This window comes from Hypanus sabinus, chromosome 2 (genome assembly GCF_030144855.1).
Source record: "Hypanus sabinus isolate sHypSab1 chromosome 2, sHypSab1.hap1, whole genome shotgun sequence".
NCBI classification, from domain to species: Eukaryota; Metazoa; Chordata; class Chondrichthyes; order Myliobatiformes; family Dasyatidae; genus Hypanus; species Hypanus sabinus.
The window spans coordinates 160,523,179-160,542,024 of record NC_082707.1 but is presented as its reverse complement, the minus strand read 5'-3'; the positions used below and the strand labels follow the sequence as shown (position 1 = coordinate 160,542,024).

The window sequence follows — 18,846 nt, the reverse complement described above, 5'->3', positions numbered from 1 at the left end:
ACCCGTGATAAACTGGGCTGAATCCACTGCCTGTTGTAGGATTTTCCACTCAAAGGCATTGGTGTTCCAATTCAGGTCATAATGCAAAGAGTCAGCACACTTTCCACCACACATCTATAGAAGTTGAATTGGGTTGGGAAGAATTCTGTCTTTATAAACACATACAAAAGCTGGATAAGCTCAGCAGGTCGGGCACCATCCATTGAAATGAGCAGTCAATGGATGCTGCCCGACCTGCTGAGTTCATCCAGCTTTTGTACGTGTTGATTTGACCACAACATCTGCAGTGCACTTTGTGTTTACTATTCTGTTTTTATAAATATGAACTCCAAGAACAAGATTTTTAAGACCAAATTTATAAGGTCATGTCATTTGTTCATAGCCTGTTCTGTTCTATTTTATACTAACTGAGTCAGAGGTGGGAAGGTTGACACTAATGCTACTGATATACTGCATCAGAACTGTGAGATGGTTTCTTGGGTTGAAGAAGCACTGGTCTCAAAGGAAATTGACATACCCCAGTCAAGCCATGGGAAACTTTGCTTCAAACTTCTCCAATGCTCAGCCATGTGGACATGGGCTATGTGTGAGCACAACGTTAGGATTGTTGGCAATGGTCACGTCAGGGTTGTCATGCACTGTTCAGACCGACAATGGATTTTAATCTTGTACTGGCTGTACAATTCTGAGCCCATGATCCCATGGGCAATGATTCCAAAATATAGAAGAATTTAATTTCCTTTTTATTTCCAACATTCAAAAAAAATCATTTATATCAAAACTAATATTGAGTGGCTAATGTATTTTGTTATGATTTTATGTTCTCCATTATTCCCCAGTTGACCAACAAAATCCATCTAAAATGGCAAGCTGCCTGGCGTTAAATAAATTAGCATCAACCTTAATCCCAATCTACTGAAAATTCTTAAATTTTAGTCATTACTGAAAGAAAATTCTCATCAACTAAACCTTGGCAGAAGGTGCACCCCAACGTCTTTGAATAATGTCTCTGAACAGTAGCCTGGTATTTCCATGACATGGTGTGTGACTCAAGGTATTTTACAGGATGATTTTGTTGCCCTGACAAGTCAAGATGTTCAGATGATCAAGTCTCTTGCTTAGTAGCAGTATGCCTATATGTTTATCTGGTAATTTTAAAGAGATTTCAAATTAGCTATACAGTACTTGCAAAAATGTAAGGAGCAAGAGTTGCAGAAATCCAGCAGGATGATCATAACTTTGACGATTCTTTTTTCTTTGAAGCAAGAAGTAGGTACAGAGGAGATATCAGGGGTAGGTCGTTCTTTTTTAAAAAAAAACGCAGAGAGTGGTGAGTGCATGGAATGGGCTGCCAGTCACGGTGGTGGAGGTGGATACGTTAGGTTCTTTTAAGAGACTCCTGGACAGGTATATGGAGCTCAGAAAAATAGAGGGCTATGGGTAAACCTAGGTAATTTCTCAGGTAAGAACATGTTCGGCACAGCTTTGTGGACCGAAGGGCCTGTATTGTGCTGTAGGTTTTCTATGTTTCTAATTCATCCTTAAACAGTACAAGGACTAAAGGAGCACATCAGAGTATTCTTCTCTTCAGTAACAGAGTTTATCTCTGTCACCACCATATTCAGCATTCATCTGAGAGCACAGCAGCTTGTCCATAAAATATTTTAACTGTATTTGCTGATAATTTTCCATCAATGCCAGCTGGCAGATCAAATCCCATTCCTGTAACAATTTCCCCCCCCCTGCCCCATTAACTCCCTCCATTTATCCTGCCTTCCACCTACACTAGAGGTAATTTACAGTAGCCATTTAACATACTGATGTGGGTGCAAACTGGTGGGTCCAGGAAAAGCCTGCTCAGGCAAAACTAGAACACGCAAAGACAACATGGTTAACAGCCGAAGTCAACCAGTTCACTGACTATTGTGACACCAAGTTCCCCTGCTGAATAATATGCTGAAATGCACGCATCGTTTACTTGTGCAACTCTAGTTCCAAGAATAACAGGGGGGGGGGGGGGGGGAGAGAAAAGAAAACACGTTATGATTCTTAACATAATAAGTTTCAAAACACAACACTAACTCTTTCCTAACAGACTGCTTCCCCTGTGTCACCTATTCCATGTGCAGCCCTTTTCATTTAGGGATACTTTACTCATTATGGGTCTCCATTCACCAACTGAGTTACCTGTTGAAAGTTCTCGAACCTTATAAACCCGAAACAAAGGGACCCTTATCAGGGTTTGGAAATTGATGTGCAGGACACTGGTTTATCAGATCACTACTGCCAAAATAGTTGTATTTTGTGCTTACATAGGAACACAGAAAACCTACGGCACAATACAGGCCCTTCGGCCCACAAAGTTGTGCTGAACATGGTCCTACCTTAGAAATTACTAGGCTATGATTTTATGCTTCTATGATCTTACCCACTGTGATGAAATTCCAATGAGTTCCACTAATGTCTGCGATGAACACAGAAGTACCATTGACACTGTAGACTTCAAAAGCCCATTTGTTGGGATTGCACATTTCAGTCTGATATTGGATGTGATGTTTCTCGTATGTTCAATGGATCAAAGTGTAGAAATTCTGAAATCAGCACTGAAAACTCAGTCCAATATCCTCAATATCTCCTCTCACCCAGAACATGGATAGGACTCCCTTTGAGAAAGTGGCAGTCATTAGCCCATTCATCTGCTCTGAACACTCAGTCCAAATCCTCAGTATCTCCTCTCACCCAGAACATGGATAGTGCTCCCCTTCACCTCACTTGTCTTCTCAGCAACCTCCCTTTTCAGTGCATCAACTCACATAATTTCTAAAGCCTCTAAATACCGTAAGTACTGGACACAACTGTGACTCTTCATCTCTTCCAACATACCCATGGGACCATTCCATCTAAGATGCTCAGATGCACTCTTTCATCTCCACCATGTGTCCCTTAACCAGGACATCCACAGGATATGAAGTACCTATCCCCTTTCTGCCTTCTCCACTGACCAGTACCACACACATCCTTGTAGAAGCAGCAAAAGAAAGTTCTCTCTACACCTTCCACTCTCTCTCTACAGATGTCATCTCACCTGCTGTAATGCCTCTATAAAAATTTGTTATCTTCTGCAACCAGCTCAGAAGTTTGCTAGGCATTCAGTGTGATTCTGTCAAATAGCCTTTGGACAATTCAAGAATTCTTTGCTGCTGTGTTAAGTTAAATTAAATTAATTGTTCCCACAAAAAATTGGCCAGCTTTCCAAAGACCTTAGATACATATCAATTGATGAACTCTTCTCTGACTCTTTCAGTAGTAGGATACTGTATCCTAACAACAGCTTGATCAAGACATTGTGCAAAGAACAAATTATAATCTGAATTTTATAAATGAGATACAGTGCCAATAAACAATATTCAATCCCCTTGGAAATTTAATGTTCTGTTGTTTTATAACATTGAATCACAGTGCCTTTTTTTTTTAACACTGATCAGCAGATAAAGACTCAAAGTGAAAACAGATCTCCACAAAGAGACCTAAATTAATTACAAATAAAAAATTACTAAATAATTGATTGCATAAGTAATTACTTTTTATAGGCACTGTAGATATTAATCCTAGCACATCTTCAGTACTTCTCTTGTATCACATTGTGGATCTTCGATGATTCATAAGGTATATTTCCTAGGTTCAGCTGTTTAATAGCCTGGAGCTTAAAAACTTATGATGCATCAAATGCTACAATCTGCTTCAGTCTAATTGCATCACATTGCCCAAATTTATGCTGCCAAATATGCACTCTTCTGCTTGGCATATCTCAAATGGCTTGTGGATCCCTTTGTTTTCTTCTAAAATTCAAATGGCATTACTACATCCAAAGTTTTAGATCATTCCTGTTGCTTTCAATCAGATCACTAATACTTAATTTTAATTTGTTCGAGTACACGGTCTTTTGCTAGCCTATAAGAATATAGACCTCAGTACAGGAGTTAATGTTTCTTAATTAATCTCCACTTCTGCCATATCTACATGTAAGGATACCAGTAATGATGATACTTTTCTCAAAGGTCCAATTCTAACTTCAACTTCTACACATTCATTAACTAACATTAACCCTGCTGTACTGGTTACTAACCATTTTTAGTGGCAAGAACTGATGCAGAATATTCACATCAAACAGCAGCTATAGATTGCAATTCCAAGCATACCTGCTACCCTATCCTCTGAACACATTAAACTTCAAACCTTTCCATATCATTGTTCTCTTAGCCAACATGACCGAAGACTTTCTATCCATGGTTAAATACGATATCGCTTGCTGCTTGGCTAAAATCGACCTGTTTGCTTTATTTTGACATCTGCCAGTCTTTTACTATGAGGAGCACTGCTTTTTTGAATAAGAATGATTCTGAAAATTTCCCATTCTCATCACTGATGCAACTACCCTCTTTCACCACGTGAAAGTCATAGTCAGCCATATTCATATACAAACCCCATTTCCAGAAAAGTTGGGATATTTTCCAAAATGCAATAAAAACAAAAATCTGTGATATGTTAATTCACGTGAACCTTTATTTAACTGACAAAAGTACAAAGAAAAGATTTTCAATAGTTTTACTGACCAACTTAATTGTATTTTGTAAATATACACAAATTTAGAATTTGATGGCTGCAACACACTCAACAGAAGATAGGACAGAGTTAAAATAAGATTGAAAAGTGCACAGAATATTCAAGTAACACCGGTTTGGAAGACTCCACATTAAGCAGGCTAATTGGTAGCAGATGAGGTATCACGACTGGGTATAAAAGTAGCGTCCATCAAAGGCTAAGTCTTTGCAAGCAAGGATGGGTCATGGCTCACCCCTTTGTGCCAAAATTCAAGAGAGAATTGTTAGTCAGTTCAAAAGGAACATTTCCCAACACAAGATTGCAGAGAATTTAGGTCTTTCAACATCTACAGTACATAATATTGTGAAAAGATTCAGAGAATTCAGGGACATCTCAGGTCGGAAACCACTGTTGAATGCGCGTGATCTTCGAGCCCTCAGGCGGCACTGCCTAAGAAACCGTTGTGCTACTGTGACAATTATAGCCACCTGGGCTCGGGAGTACTTCGGAAAACCATTGTCACCATTAACACTGTCCGTCGCTGCATCCAGAAATGCAACTTGAAACTGTATTACGCAAGGAGGAAGCCATTCATCAACTCTATGCAGAAATGCCGGCGAGTTCTCTGGGTCCGAGCTCATCGCAGATGGACCGAAAGACTGTGGAATCATGTGTGTGGTCAGATGAGTCCACATTTCAGCTAGTTTTCGGAAAAAACGTGCATCGAGTTCTCCGTGCCAAAGATGAAAACGACCACCCTGATTGTTATCAGCGAAAGGTGCAAAAGCCAGCATCTGTGATGGTATGAGGGTGCATATGAGAGTGCCCACGGCACGGGTGAATTGCATGTATGTGAAGGGACCATTGACTCTGAGGCGTATATAAGGATTTTAGAGAGACATACATTGCCATCAAGGCGATGTCTCTTCCCAGGACGTCCATCCTTATTTCAGCAGGACAATGCCAGACCACATTCTGCATGGGCTACAACAGTGTGGCTTTGTAGACACAGAGTGTGTATGCTTGACTGGCCTGCTGCCAGTCCAGATCTATCTCCTATTGAAAATGTATGGCGCATCATGAAGAGGAGAATCAGACAATGGAGACCACGGACTGTTGAGCAGCTGAAGTCTTATATCAAGCAAGAATGGACAAAATTTCCAATTGCAGATCTACTACAATTAGTATCCTCAGTTCCAAAACGATTAAAAGGTGTTATTAAAAGGAAAGGTGATGTAACACAATGGTAAACACGCCTCTGTCCCAACTTTTGGTGAGTGTGTTGTAGCCATCAAATTCTAAATCTGTGTATATTTACAAAATACAATTAAGTTGGTCAGTAAAACTATTGAAAATCTTTTCTTTGTACTTTTGTCATTTAAATAAAGGCTCATGTGAATTAACATATCACAGATTTTTGTTTTTATTGCATGTTGGAAAATATCCCAACTTTTCAGGAAATGGGGTTTGTATTTAAGGCATACTTCCAACATACAATATTTAGATAGTGTTCAGCCACTTCTCTCAAACACTGCTGAAATTGCCAGTTGGCTGTTTATCTAGGAGTGTGATGATCTCATTGAGGGGTCAGCAGTGGAAAGAATGAACAGCTTTGTGTTCTTGGTGTCAACATCTCAGAGGATCTATCCTGGGCAACACAGCGATACAATCGCAAAGTAATCACACCAATGGCTCTGTTTTTGTTAGGAGTTTGAGGAGATTTGGTATGTCCCCAAAGACACTTGTAATTTCTATAGATGTACTGTGGAGACCATTCTGACTAGTGACTGACTCGGCTCGAAGGGCCGAATAGTCTACTTCTGCACCTATTGTCTATCACTGCCTGGTATAGAAGCCTGAAGGCACAAGATTCCAAGAGATTGTGGAAATGTACTTTATTTGGTATTACCAAAATGGCATTTTTGTCTGTAACAAAATGGAACCCGTATTGTACCATAGTGTTTTGCAGATAGTGTTCATGCAACATTATGTCGATGGACCTTGAGTATATGAGAAACTGCAGAAAGACAAGTAGATTCAGTTACTGGAAGAATGACAAGAGCACTAATTACACACACTAACAGAATGTGCCTGGTTCTTGAACTGGCACAGGTAGGTAACATTTGTGGATAAAAGAGTGACTATGCTGTCTGCTTTCTCGAAGCTATCTTCATTTCTTGTGCGGTGATGGCCTTCCACTGCAGCAAGTAAAATAAAGACGCTTATGATTGATCCACTTTGGGTTAATTGTTCTTTGCTGTAAGATGTTGTGAAAAGGTGCACAACAGGCTGCAGAGGATGGTAGACGCAACCAAGTGCATCACCACCTCAAGGACTTCTTCAAGGAATGTGCTTCAAGAAGTCAGCTTCCACACACCATCAGGAGCATGCCCTCTTCTCCTTACCATCACTGAAGAAGAGGTACAGGAGCCTGATGACCTACATTCAACAACTTAGAAGCAACTTCTCCCCCTCCACTATCAGATCTCTAAATGGTCCATAAGTTCATGAATATTGTCATTATTCCTTTCTTTTGCACAATGTTAATGTGGGGTTTTCTATTTTCTTGTAAGGTTATCTCAGCCAACTGGACAAGAACTTACTATTGATCAAACAGTATGAAGCTCCATACCATATCACAATGACACTAAAGAGCACAGAGAAGGGGAGGAACTCTGCAAAATAATTGCAATACTGTTGATAAACAACAAAGAACAAACACTTCCAGCATTAGCACAATAATTTTTGACATTTTTGAAAATCAATGTGAGCCATGCAGCAGACTGCTTACAGGAAACAAAATAAATTATAATGAAAATATTAACAGATTACCTGCAAGTCTGGTAGAAACTTCCACATAAGACTGAAAAAATACGACTGATACAGCATCCCCTACAATAATAAGATACATAAATAATTATAATGCAAAACCTCTGCTTGCTAAAATATCATCCAGACTGTGAACTCTCATTTAGTGGTGGAATCCATGTGAGAAACCAAATGTCAGTCACTCTCGCAACGATACTTGCAATGATTGCTTTACTAGTGCTAGAAAAAACACTGGTCTTCACACTCCATTCCATTCTCTCCCCAGCCGCTCACAGTTCACGCTCCACAATCACCACACCCCGCCAAATTCCCACAATGAATTCTCACTTCAGTTCTCCTCTGAACTTCTACAATAAGGCCAATGTCACGGAGTCAGAAATTTGTCTCCACCTACTGCAAGTGTTTCCCAAGCGGCACTGGAATAGTCAGAAACCTAAGAAACTGAATCACTCAGCTATCATTTGGCATACTAATGAGTCCTATGGCCCATTTGAGAAGAATCTCTGGATAGTTAAGAAACTCTGTAACAGAAATTATATGCCAAGAAGAAAATTAATTAGATTGCAAGTACATATGGATTCAGGCACAAGAGGTCAGAGTTTAATTTGGCTACAACTCTACTCATTTTTTTAAAAAAACTGGTCAGTTCTCTTGGATAAACAGCTTAAAATCAAAACTTTCATTTGGTTTAAAAGTGTGCTTCATGGATTTAATTTAATTTTCAAGACTATTCTACAGTTGCGTTCTAGCAGGTCAAATTCCAACCAAAAAACCTTTACCAACATTACCAATTTCTGGGTGAATACATCTGCCAAGAGAGATTTGCATATACAATTGTGTATCAGCGTGGAGGTCACTCCCAAAAATAACAAACATTGAGAAACCAAGAATAGAAGAAGCTTGACTCACAACTTTAAGACAATGTAGATTCTAAAAATACCCTAAGCAGTTCAGTGGACCTTGGTAAACTAGGTTTTACACCAGATCAAACATAATCCATGAAGTACAATAGGACAACAGTTCCAAAAAAATGTCACTGATGTATTAGCTTGAGACCCACTGCTAGCTTAGTAATCTTGTGAACAGAAGTTATAGTTTGCTAACTGCAATCTTGCACTGTACAGACACAAAATAATCACATCCAAAAAGGTTACAGAAATGGAAACAATTTCAATCTTTGCTTTGAATGAACCATAAAATCTTCACAGCTCATGTACAGTTCACCAATTTATGAGTCAACGGATACCAGCAGACGGTAAACATGTGGTGTACAGTGCAATTTTGTAATGGTTTGCAGGTTTTTGCTACAGCTGTTAGTAGGTTTCCAGCAGATACAGATGAGGAGTATATAATGGCTTCAAACCTACATATCAGAGGGCCTCTTTCTGCAGAGATTTAATATGCATCAGTCGTCCTGCTGTTGGATACACAAGAAGGGATATGTTCCTGTCGTATGATATTTCAATGTATCTCTGAGGTTTAACGTTATGGCTCTAAGAAGTAAAGGCAGAGCCTAATATATCAGCAAATCAGAGACCAGCTGTACTATCCAGATGGAGGTTAATTACAGCATTAAAATTTGTCATGCTCCAGCTGGATTGAGATGAAGGGGCACAATAGGGAAATGGGAAAAAAACATTATCCAGAAAAGCATTCTTTTAATTGTTATTCAACGCTGATACTGAATAGTAAATGTGTGGCATTCGGTTGCACATCATTCTTATGTGGCTGAGGAAATGCTTAATAGGTGAAGAATGAATTTGGAAAATAATAAAATTATTCAAAAACATATGTTGTACTGTATTTATAGAAGTCCAATAAACATCAAATGATGGACAACGATCGACAATGTAGTTCACTGTGAGTGTACAGAGGTCATAAGAGGCCTGCTTCTTTCGTTGTTTACTTCTAGGGATTAAGCCAACTGTAGCCGGAGTAAAATTACACACCATGCCTCAATAATCACCACCCAGGGCACTTTCTGTTTCTACAGAACTCCAGGCTAGGGAGAAAAAGAGTAACCTGTGACTGAAGAGGATTAAGGAGTTATGAAATGCAGATGCTTGTGGATTAGTATAGCTACAAACAATCAGGGTGAGACCACAGCCAGAAGAAAGAAAAGGGTACAGGGAGGGAAAGAGAAAAGGAGAGGCATTCAAGTTTCTTCAACACATTAACCCTAAACAAACAGGCAGCAGGGACTGAGTGTCATTAGCTTAATTAGTACTACGGCTTGTCCTCTGCTATACAAACAAGATGAAGAGTTTGACTCAACACACCACAATCTCATTCTTGACAAAACTGGTACAGATGTTGATTTTTGTAGGCGGAAAAAGTGAATCTAAGTGAATCTTATCTATGCATGGAGCCAAAAGAGATAAGGGAGATCTTAAATGGATATTTTGCATCTGTGTTTACTCAGGAGATGGACGCAGAGTCTATTAAACTAAGGCAAAACAGCCCTGAGGTCATAGAGCATATACGAATTGCCGAGGAGATGCTCGCTATCTTGAGGCAAATGAGGATGGATAAATCCCCAAGGCCTGACAAGGTGTCTTGTTGGATCTCGTGGGAGGTTGGTGCAGAAATTGCAGGGGTCCAGGTGGAGGTATTTAAAATGTCCTTAGCCACATGTGAGGTGTTGGTGGATTGGAAGCCCAGTGCCTATAAAAATAATACTCCCCCCACCTGGAAGTTCTCATATTTCATTGTTTTACAACATTGAATTACAGTGGATTTAACTTTGCTTTTTTGACACTGATCAATAGAAAAAGACTCTTTCATGTCAACATGAAAACAGATCTCTACAAAGCGATCTAAATTAATTACAAATATAAGAATATTGATCGCATAAGCATTCAACCCCCCCCCCCCTTAATATGACACACCAAATCATCACTGGTGCAGCCAACTGGTTTTAGAAGTCACATAATTAGTTAAGTGGAGATCACCGTGTGCAATCAGGGTGTTTCGATTTCTGTCCCTTAGTGCTCTTTTGACTCTATTCTTCTCCAAGAGCTTTCATGAAAAATGGAAGAACTGCAGTATAGTTTTTCTCCATAGAAGCCAAATTAAAAAATAATTAACTTATTAATTCCTCTCAAATTAGTGATAATAAACTCTTCCCAATATATTCTTTGCTTTATAAAATGTACGATGTTCCCAAATTATCAATGTTAATTGTCACAAGTGATAATGATAATATCTTAAGGTGTTAGTTCATCTTAATTTTGTACTTGACATTTTGAATAAATAGCTACTGCAACTAAAACCAATCTTATTAGAATTCACTATAAATAACACATTTTTAAATGACATGTATTTTGTCTGGTACTGTGACTAAGTTGAACACAACTTTAAGTATGCAGAAAATACCCAAGATATGTAGAACCCAAGATTTCAATTTTATCTAAAATATATAAATATTTTGTCACACATTGAGTCCTATCACCCCAAATAAATGTAGTCACTGTGTCAGAGTAAACATTACTTGGCAATTAAAGGGATATTTTACGAGTCCATTGGAATGAAAATTGGTGGATTTCAATCTGTATCCTAATTATGCCAAATATCAAAGCAGATCATCAATGCTATATAGCCTGACAAATCAGCACAAAACACTGTAGCCCTGTAACATCCTCTCCGGGCTGGTGGTTCACAATCAGCTAATAGTTCACTGATAACTATTTCATTAATCATTGCATAGCGATGTATGTGATGCAAGAGATAGTGTTCAGTGTACTTTCGGTGAAAGTGACCAATGAATGATTCAATCAGACTTACTCCAAAGAGTCTCCTTTGCAAATAACATAAAATAATGACCGATGTTCCAAAAAGTACCAAATCCACTGGTGAACTTAATGAATGGTGGAGGACCAGAAGGCCTTCTGCTGCTCCTTTTAATGAAAACCTACCACATTACTGGTGGTCTACCTAGCTGTGAGTGAAATAATTCCATTTCCATGGAAGAAACTAGACAACTGCAATCCAGCCAAATTAATGGGGTTGGGAAAAATCCATCTGAATGGGAAAACATGAAAGCACGTTAGTTTAAAGTTGCTTTGAAAGAGTGGGAGCAGTGATAAAGGAAATATTTTTCACATGGTGGAAACAGAACTGCCAAAGTGAAAAGCCGTTGGCTACGTCATTTAGCTAATGGATTAATAAGAAGCATTGGGGAGGGAGACAGAGACAGAATAAATGAAATTATAAATGCTGTGAAGTACAATTTATGGGAAATGTATGCTGTATCAATTAGTTAAGTGGAAAGAACAAAATCTTACTTAGAAAGAATTCAAATATATTAACCTATTTCCTAGTTCAGCTGAAGCTTTTACGCCTATATCTTCTCATTCCCTTTTGCAATCTTCAGTATTTAGCCAAAAATCCTGCTACCTCATCTTTTTATAATAGAATTCTGCTTCTACATGTATGTACTTACATCAATTACTTACAAGCAGTATAGAAGAGAACCACGACATGGGGAGTTGCTGACAAACTTTGAGGAAAACTTCTGTCTGTTAGTGCTGGAATTAAGTCCACATCAAGCTCTCTCCATCCATTTCTGTATATAGCTTCTGCTACTTCGTCATCTTGAATAACTGAAGGGTGGAAAAATAATCATTGGCTCCATCAGAGGCATACTGGAAACAAAATACCTCCATGAGTTAAATGGCACCATCTAATGTTCTGAAATAACAACAGAACAGTAATATAATATCTATCTTGGGTCCAATTTATAAAAAGCATCTGTAAGGTAGGTACTATTTAGAGTAAAACACACTTAGAAGTTACTTCTACCCTCCCCCAAACTCCTACAAACAGAGATGCTCCAGAAGAATGTGATAGGACAGGGTAGCAGGTACTCTGATCTTCTAACCTGAGTTGTAAATTTAATCAACAAAGTCTAACACAGAAGTGGCCTTTCTTTTCAAACCAGAACATTGTATACAAATATTGTATTAAAAATTAAAGCTTGAAATCATAGAAAAACTATGACACAGGAATCCATTCAGCCCTCTTAGTCCATGTCAGTCACAAAATACCTGGCCAAATCTCACCCTCCAACACATAGTCTGCACCCCTCCAGATCTCACATCAAAGGTCTTTTTTCAATATGATGAAGGTTTCTACCTCTACCACTCATTTGGCAATGGATTACAGATAAAATTTTCTAATCCTTGCAAAATCCTCCATCCAGTGTAATCAGCCCCTTCCAAGAGTTCGGTGTCCAGAACGATGTGTCAAATAAACTATGTTCAGTTTTAGCAAAACTTTTTTGCTCTTTTGTTCTGTACTTGATCGAAATAATATCTCACATACAGTTTTAACCACATTATTGATGATCCTGCTACTTTTGAGGATCTGTGGACGTGTTCTGAGGTCCCTCTGTTCCTAAGCACCATTCAATATCCCGCTTCTCCCATTTATAGTGTGTTCTCTTTATGATTTGCACATCCCCAAACGCAATGCCTCACCTTTATCTGAATTAAACTCCATTGACACTTTCCTGTCAAATTGTCCAAACTATCCACATCTTCCTACAAACAAAAGTTCACCAATTGATTGTCATTTGTTCTTTTTCCTTTACTTCTTTCAACAAACTGTGATATGGTGAAAAAGGAAGATTTAAGAGGTTTAATATGTTTGTGCCTTCCAATATTCCACAGAGGTCCTTCCTAACTACAATATCAGTGCCATTTTTCTCTTTTCTGGCGAGTTACAAAGAATTCCTTAAGAATTTTATCCACACCTACCTCTGTACACAAGTTAGCTTATTGGACCCTAGCAGGCTCTATGTTTCCTTTGGTTATCCTCTTTTCTTGTTGTACTTATTTTTGGATTTTCTTTGATATTACTGCTAGAATTTTTTTCTATACCCTCCCTTTGCTTTCCTATTTTCCTTACTAGGTTCATTTTTATACTTCTTCTACTCTTCCAAGCTTCACTACCCAATATAAACTTACTCTTTTTTGATATCTTACCCTCTATGCACCATGTTATATCAGAGGCTCTAATTCAGCATTCAACATTTTTCTGAACACCATAATCTCCTCCCTAAATGCCTCCTTCTCTGGTCTGACCCTGATTTAACTTCAAGTTGTGTTTCAATCCACTTTCAATAAACCAGTAAAAATCACCATAAAAAAACGTAAAACCTTTGCTCCAATTTGGACTATTTTGAGTCTGTCATATATCGTCAAAGGAAAGTTCTTCTGTGAAGTTTAGGAGCTTTGTACACTCTATATCATTTATCCTAAATGTATCCCAACTAATAACAGAGTATCCAAATTGAAAAACCCTCTATCATTATTCCAGTTTTGCACTTTTCAGAAATTTGCTCATCTTCCTCTAATTTGGAGGTCTGCAGTATATTCTTGACAGGGTATTTGCTTGTTTTTAGTTCATTACTTTGTTACGACTGTGCCCCAACTCTGAGGGGCCGAAGGGTACAAAGTAGCCCCCTCCTTTTTATATTATATATTATCTGTATGTTTGCATTGATATTATTTTTGTGTATTTTTATCAATAAATACTGTTAAAAATAGTACCATCAGACTTCAATGGAACTCTCTATCTTTGCTGGTAAGTTACCCAGTTACGGGGTACGTAACAACTTGGGGTTCTCGTCTCAGGATTTGATACCAAATTGGGGGGGCCAGTGAATCGGGCTTGTAAATCCAAACTTGGATCTGGTTACGTGGGTAGCCAGACAGGAAACCAGCAAAGATGGACGTGGATGAATTTATAGAAAACCCGACTCTGGAGGCGCTAGAGGTGGCCACTAAATCGGAATTAATAAATATTGCGAAAGGACTAAGCCTCGCAGAGGTGAGGTTGTCGATGAAAAAGTGGGAGGTGCAGAGGGCCATAGCTCAGTATTATATTGTGAAGAATGTGTTTTCTGCTGAGGTATTGGAAAATATCTCTGACAAGGTAAAAGCCAGTGGGACGGCTCAGTTAGAGTTGCAGAAATTAAGGTTGGAACATGAAATTAAATTAAAGCAGCTGGAAGCAGCTGAAAAAGAGCAGCAAAGAGCCGAGAAGCAACGGGAGCATGAGCTCCAGCTAAAGGAGTTAGAGGTGAAACGGGAGCATGAGTTCCAGCTAAAGGAGTTAGAGGTGAAAAGGGAGCAGAGAAACAAAGGGAGCATGAAATTCAGTTAAAACAGCTGGAAGCCGCTGAAAAAGAGAGGGAGAGAGCTGAGAAAGAGAAACAGAGGCAACGTGACTTGGACATGGAGAAGTTAAGGCAAGAGCAAAGAGTTCAAGGGTCAGACCGAGAGGAGCGGTTTAATGTTAGTCGGGAGTTGAGGTTAGTACCTCCGTTCGAGGAGACGGATGTTGATAGTTATTTCTTGCATTTTGAAAAGGTGGCAGTGAATCAGAAGTGGCCCAGAGATCAGTGGGTGGTGTTGTTACAAAGTGTGTTAAAAGGGAAGGCACAGCGGGCATATACGGCGTTGTCCATGGAGGAGGAAGAGGCGGAGAATTATGACAAAGTAAAGGAGGCCATTCTCCAGACCTACGAATTGGTACCTGAAGCGTATAGACAAAAGTTCAGAAATTTAAAGAAAGGGTGGAATCAGATGTATACCGAGTTTGCCTATGAGAAGGGTGTGCTCTTGGATCGTTGGTGTACAGCAGAAATAGTGGAAGAGGATTTTTGGCGTCTCAGGGAGTTAATTCTGATTGAGGAATTTAAAGGTTGTGTTTCGGATGATATCTGGATGTATTTGAATGAGAAGCCGAATAAGTCCATCTCCGAATTTGCTAGGTTCACAGATGAATACGCCCTAACCCACAAGACAAAGTTTTCCTCGAATAAAAGTTACCAGAGAGACCGTGGGAATGATCGAGAAAGCCCCCCAGCTGAGGCAGAGGTCCCGCCGGGAGCTAGTGGTAAGATTGAGGGGGAGAGGCAAGACGGCCAGAGATTTCTGGGCTTGACCTGTTTTAATTGTGGAAAGGGGGAACATATTGCATCTAGGTGCTTTGCTCCGAGGAAGGAGACAGGAAAATGGAAAGCCGCAGTCCCTATAGGATGTGCCGTGGTGATCAGTAAATCGACAAGAGAGCCCCAGGTAGACAGAGTACAGGAAGCATCTGAGACTTGTATGTCAAATGGAACCGTGTCTGTGAGAGAGGGAGACCCACCAGTTCCCATGCGGATCTGGAGAGACACAGGAGCTGAACTGTCATTGATTAGCAGTAAGGTACTGGATTTTGGTCGCAAGACGGGAATGGTAGCTGTGAAAGGAATAGGAAAAGGGACCAAAGTGGTGCCTTTGCATAGGATCATTATAAATTGTGAGCTGGTATCTAGACCAGTTGAAATGGGGGTGCGATCAGAATTCCCGAGAACTGACGCGGGGTAACTATTTAGCCGGTGGTAAGGTAAGGTTTGGTCAGCAATGAAGCTGACAAGCCCGCCTGTGAGTGTTGAGGTCCCGCCCCTAGATTCCAAGATCTATCCCGCATGCGCGATCACTTCCAGCATGTCAAGAAAGGCAGCTGAGAACGAGAGCAGTTTAAATCCAGCCAGTATCGATTTGGCCGAGACGTTTTTACTGACCCTGTAACACGAGGGTTTAGAGGGTGGTAAAACGAAGAGTAGTAAAGTGAAAGAGGGTAAGGGAGAGGAGGTAGACCTTCCCTTAGCAAGGAGAAAAGTTATAGAGGCATGAAATAAAGATGAGAAACAGATAAAGCTGTTAACAGAGTTGGACATGGATGATCCGTCCGGTTTGGCAGAACTGTTTGAAGAAGTTGAAAATTCTAAAGGTGTTCCTGATAATGGAATGAGTGCAGTCCTAGATGAAAAGAATGCCTTTACCTTGAAGAAGTCTGCTGGGTTGGCAGATGAGGTTGTTTCAGCCCGCGAGGTTGAGTTTACTCCGGAAGGGAGTTGCCCAGAGAGTAACTGGGAGGATCAGGGGAATTTAGAATTTGAAAAAGGTACAGGTATTGAAAGCCTGGAAGAGGCAAATGTCCCGTTTGAGTTTGTCCAAGATGTGGATGCACGTGGTACTGAACCTAGTAATGGAGCTCAGAAAAAGTCTGAGATATTTGATTCAGTTGAAAAGGAATGCAGTCCTGGTGGGTCAGATGGACTTGGTTCAGTGAAGAAAGGGTTAACCTTGGTAATAGTGGGAACTGAGAGTTCCCAGTTGTTTGTGCTCAAAGGTGTGTTAAAAGTTAGTGAGGAGCTAGAAGGTGGTGAGGTGAATATTATTATTGAAGGAAAAGAAAAAAGTGTAGTTCCCAAATTGAATGAAGAAAATTTAAAGTCTGGACTGATGTCAGAAGCAGCAACCAGACTACAGAGACAATGGCTTGGTACCACGGTGCCTGTGAATCAATTACAGATTGAGTTGGAAGGTAAAGGGGGCCCACACGCTATTGTTATTCCAGAGTGTGGTGTGAAACCGCAGAATTCAAAATGCTGTTTGAACAAAGAGGGATCGCTGGCATTGAGAACTAATAGCCTGAAGGGTCCTGAAAGAGAAAACTAGCAACTTGCGTAAAATTAAAGAATTGTGTAGAAATTTGGAAAATGGTCTAAGTTTGGAACACATTGTTGATAAAATAACTCCTATGAAAGGAGCGGGCGAAAGCCTATTTCGCCATGGGGCACAAGCTCACCACGTGGGAATTAACTGGAAAAGAGGCGAGGGTTAATGGGGACGCCATTTTTAAATAGCAGAAGCCGGTTTTAAGGGATTTCGACAGCATGTGAATAATCAAGACAACCCCCATGGAAGCTTGACTGTTAAGTTTGAAAGTAACATAAAGATTAGTATTTGCATGAACTTTTGTAGTATACACGTAAGCTAAGATCACAACTCTTTAGTTTTGTTTGCTGAAGGAAAGAAAAAAAAATAGGTGGTTATTAAATTGGAGTCTGATGCTACAAGACTTTAATAAGGTACAAGATGTTAAGATATTAAAGGAAGTGACAATGTAATCGTTAACTTAGATGCTGAATTGAATGTATAACTGTATTACTCTGTTAAAAAAAAACTTTTGTATTGTTAGATTCTAAAATCCTGTAAGACTCTGTATTACTTCGTTTTTACCGATGGTAAAAACGCGTTGAAGAAAGGGGGTGTTACGACTGTGCCCCAACTCTGAGGGGCCGAAGGGTACAAAGTAGCCCCCTCCTTTTTGAGAATCATTAATTCAGGTCAGGAGACCCAGGAAAATGAGAGAGAGACGTTTGGAATGTGTCCTGGCCTCCGCGATACAAAGCCACAGATAACAGCCATTGTCTCTTGGAGACGGAATTGTGTATTGAGTACTGTACTATTCGTGGAAGCCCTCGGGGAATGATCTGAGGGGGCTGGTTGAGGGATGGCATCATCCCAACCTGACTGACATCTGAGACCCCGCGAATAAGGATAAAAGAGGGTCTGGGGAACAACGCCTTCAGACGCACCAGGAGAAACACTAGAAATCCCGTGACGGCGTTTAATATCGACAGCTGGTGGGGCCCGCGTGAGTCCTTTCCCGTTGCCTGGGATTGGCGGGACTGACCACGGAAGAACGGCTCAGCTAAAAGGAAAAGGACACCAACGACATTTCGAAGGATCGACATCATAATAAAGGAAACTCTGGCAAGTTCCAAAATCTCTCTCTCTTGACTCCAACCAAAGGCTGCAGCCTGAATGAACTAAAGTGACTTTTATATTTCCATCGGACAATACATTATCCCCTAGACAACGATAGAGCTTATTTCTTATTGATTATTATTATACCCGCACTTTTAGATTTAGTATTGACGACGTATATTATCTGTATGACGACGTATATTATCTGTACGTTTGCACTAATATTATTTTTGTGTATTTTTATCAATAAATACTGTTAAAAATAGTACCATCAGACTTCAACGGACCTCTCTATCTTTGCTGGTAAGTTACCCAGTTACGGGGTACGTAACAACTTCTATCCATTTGATGCCCTCTCTCCCATCAATGCATCCTTGCTCATTACTACAAGAAATTTCAGAAGCCCAACATTCTCCCTCTTTATTTGGACTCACTCTTTCTCCTTAAACATTCCTGGGAATGTTAAGCTGCCACTCCTGTCCCTATTTTCCTCACCATCAGAGACACCTTCAAGAAGCAATGCCTCAAGAAGGCATTGTTCTTTATTAAGAACCTCACCATCTGGGACATACCCTCATCTCATCAGGAAGAGGGCTGACCACCCACACTCAACAATTTAGAAACAGCTTCTTCCCCCTCTGCATAAATCTCTGACAGGACCTCATTGTTTTTGAACTACTTACTTAATTTGTAATAATTTTATGCCTTTGTATTATACTGTTTCCACAAAACAGCAAATTTCTCAGCATTTGAGACAGTGATAATAAATCTGATTCTGAATTCTGTCCTTCTGCAAGCCATGTTT

General features: G+C 39.8%; 1 protein-coding gene across 5 annotated transcripts in view; it reads right to left on the bottom strand.

Annotated features, from left to right (window-relative positions):
- Window positions 1-18,846, bottom strand: part of txndc16 (thioredoxin domain containing 16) — a 127,963-nt gene that overhangs the window by 72,473 nt on the left and 36,644 nt on the right. For all 5 annotated transcript variants that reach the window (XR_009509264.1, XR_009509257.1, XM_059957951.1 and 2 more), the window contains exons 13-14: window positions 11,886-12,032; window positions 7,435-7,494 (exon numbers count right to left, since the gene is read on the bottom strand). Coding sequence is in view for 3 of the 5 variants with exons in the window: in XM_059957951.1 (XP_059813934.1) it covers window positions 7,435-7,494; window positions 11,886-12,032 (207 nt within the window). In the remaining 2 variants the exon portion in view is untranslated. The remainder of the gene's footprint in view (window positions 1-7,434; window positions 7,495-11,885; window positions 12,033-18,846) is intronic.